General features: G+C 41.9%; 1 protein-coding gene across 1 annotated transcript in view; it reads right to left on the minus strand.

Annotated features, from left to right (window-relative positions):
* LOC118425306 (fibropellin-1-like) overlaps positions 1 to 1,331 on the minus strand; it is a 29,515-nt gene that overhangs the window by 17,719 nt on the left and 10,465 nt on the right. The window contains exons 4-5 of the mRNA XM_035834112.1: positions 624 to 734; positions 55 to 165 (exon numbers count right to left, since the gene is read on the minus strand). Coding sequence (XP_035690005.1) covers positions 55 to 165; positions 624 to 734 — 222 coding nt within the window. The remainder of the gene's footprint in view (positions 1 to 54; positions 166 to 623; positions 735 to 1,331) is intronic.

The raw sequence follows: 1,331 nt of genomic DNA on the forward strand, positions 1-1,331 counted from the left end.
CTAGGGGAATGTCACTCTATGTCTTAGTTGCTATGGGAAAATAATTGAACTCGCCTTGCTGACAGTTCTGTCCAGTCCATCCAGGGTCGCAGGCGCAGTTGTATCCGCCATCTTTGTTCACACAGCGTCCATGCTGACACGGCATCTCAGTACATTCGTCGATGTCTATGTTATAGAATATAAACTTTGTCAGAGATTTGAAACTTGAAACTTTCACACTTAATTGGAAACGGTTACGTTCTACTGGGGTAATTATTAATTTCTGAAGATAAAACTTGACTGTTAGACAGTTAGACAGACAGTTGAAGAAAAACAGGTAAAACCTAATTAAGACAAGCTCTAGGAGCTTATATTAGACCCCCTATAAATCACTAGGAGCACATATGGACGTCGCTATGTTGTAGCTGTATCAGTTTCTCATTTCATGAAGGAAGTCTTTTCAGTACAATAGACCTGTAAGTTTAAGGAACAATGATGATACAACGATGTCCTGACGTTTTCGCTGTGTTTTCTTCATTGTATATTTTGGAGAGAAAGTCTTGTAGTTATACTTGCAATTTTGCTTAAAATATGTAGCATCAGTCTTGAACCGTTAAGGTGACTGTGCACAGAGATGTAATCACCTTGCTGACAGTTCTGTCCAGTCCATCCAGGGTCGCAGGCGCAGTTGTATCCACCATCTTCGTTCACACAGTGTCCATGCTGACACGGCATCTCAGTACATTCGTCGATGTCTATGTTATAGAATATAAACTTTGTCAGAGATTTGAAACTTGAAACTTGCACACGTAATTGGAAACAGTTACGTTCTACTGGGGTAACTATTAATTTCTCAAAATACAACTTGACTATTAGATAGTTAGACAGACATTCTAAGAAAAATAGGTGAAACAAAACTGGATGAACACAACCCACCACGCTGGCATTTCTGCCCAGTCCATCCAGGTAGGCAGGTGCAGTTGTATCTGGACTGTAATTGGACTGGGCTCGGTGTGTCATTTCGAAAAGTTTAAGTTATTGTTATTTATGCTTTTTCTGGTGCCCAGCTGACATTATACGGATATCTAAATCCCAACTGACGAGCTGCTAAAATCGCCCAAAGCCCTAGTAATCGCCAGGCAGGACTTTGGCCGCAGTTTGGCCGAAAATGGCCATGTGGAGCTCGTCGACACGTACACCGAGCTCAGTTTTGTTATTTGTTAAATCGTGTGCACAATTCTTCCGCTTTATCATACTATCAATGCACATTACTGACCTGTGGTTGACATAGCTATGATGGTTGTTGGGCATTGCCTGGCCTGTTGGTAACAGCCCGGTGAGGATGGGCCCTA

The sequence above is a fragment of the Branchiostoma floridae genome, chromosome 11 (genome assembly GCF_000003815.2).
Source record: "Branchiostoma floridae strain S238N-H82 chromosome 11, Bfl_VNyyK, whole genome shotgun sequence".
NCBI classification, from domain to species: Eukaryota; Metazoa; Chordata; class Leptocardii; order Amphioxiformes; family Branchiostomatidae; genus Branchiostoma; species Branchiostoma floridae.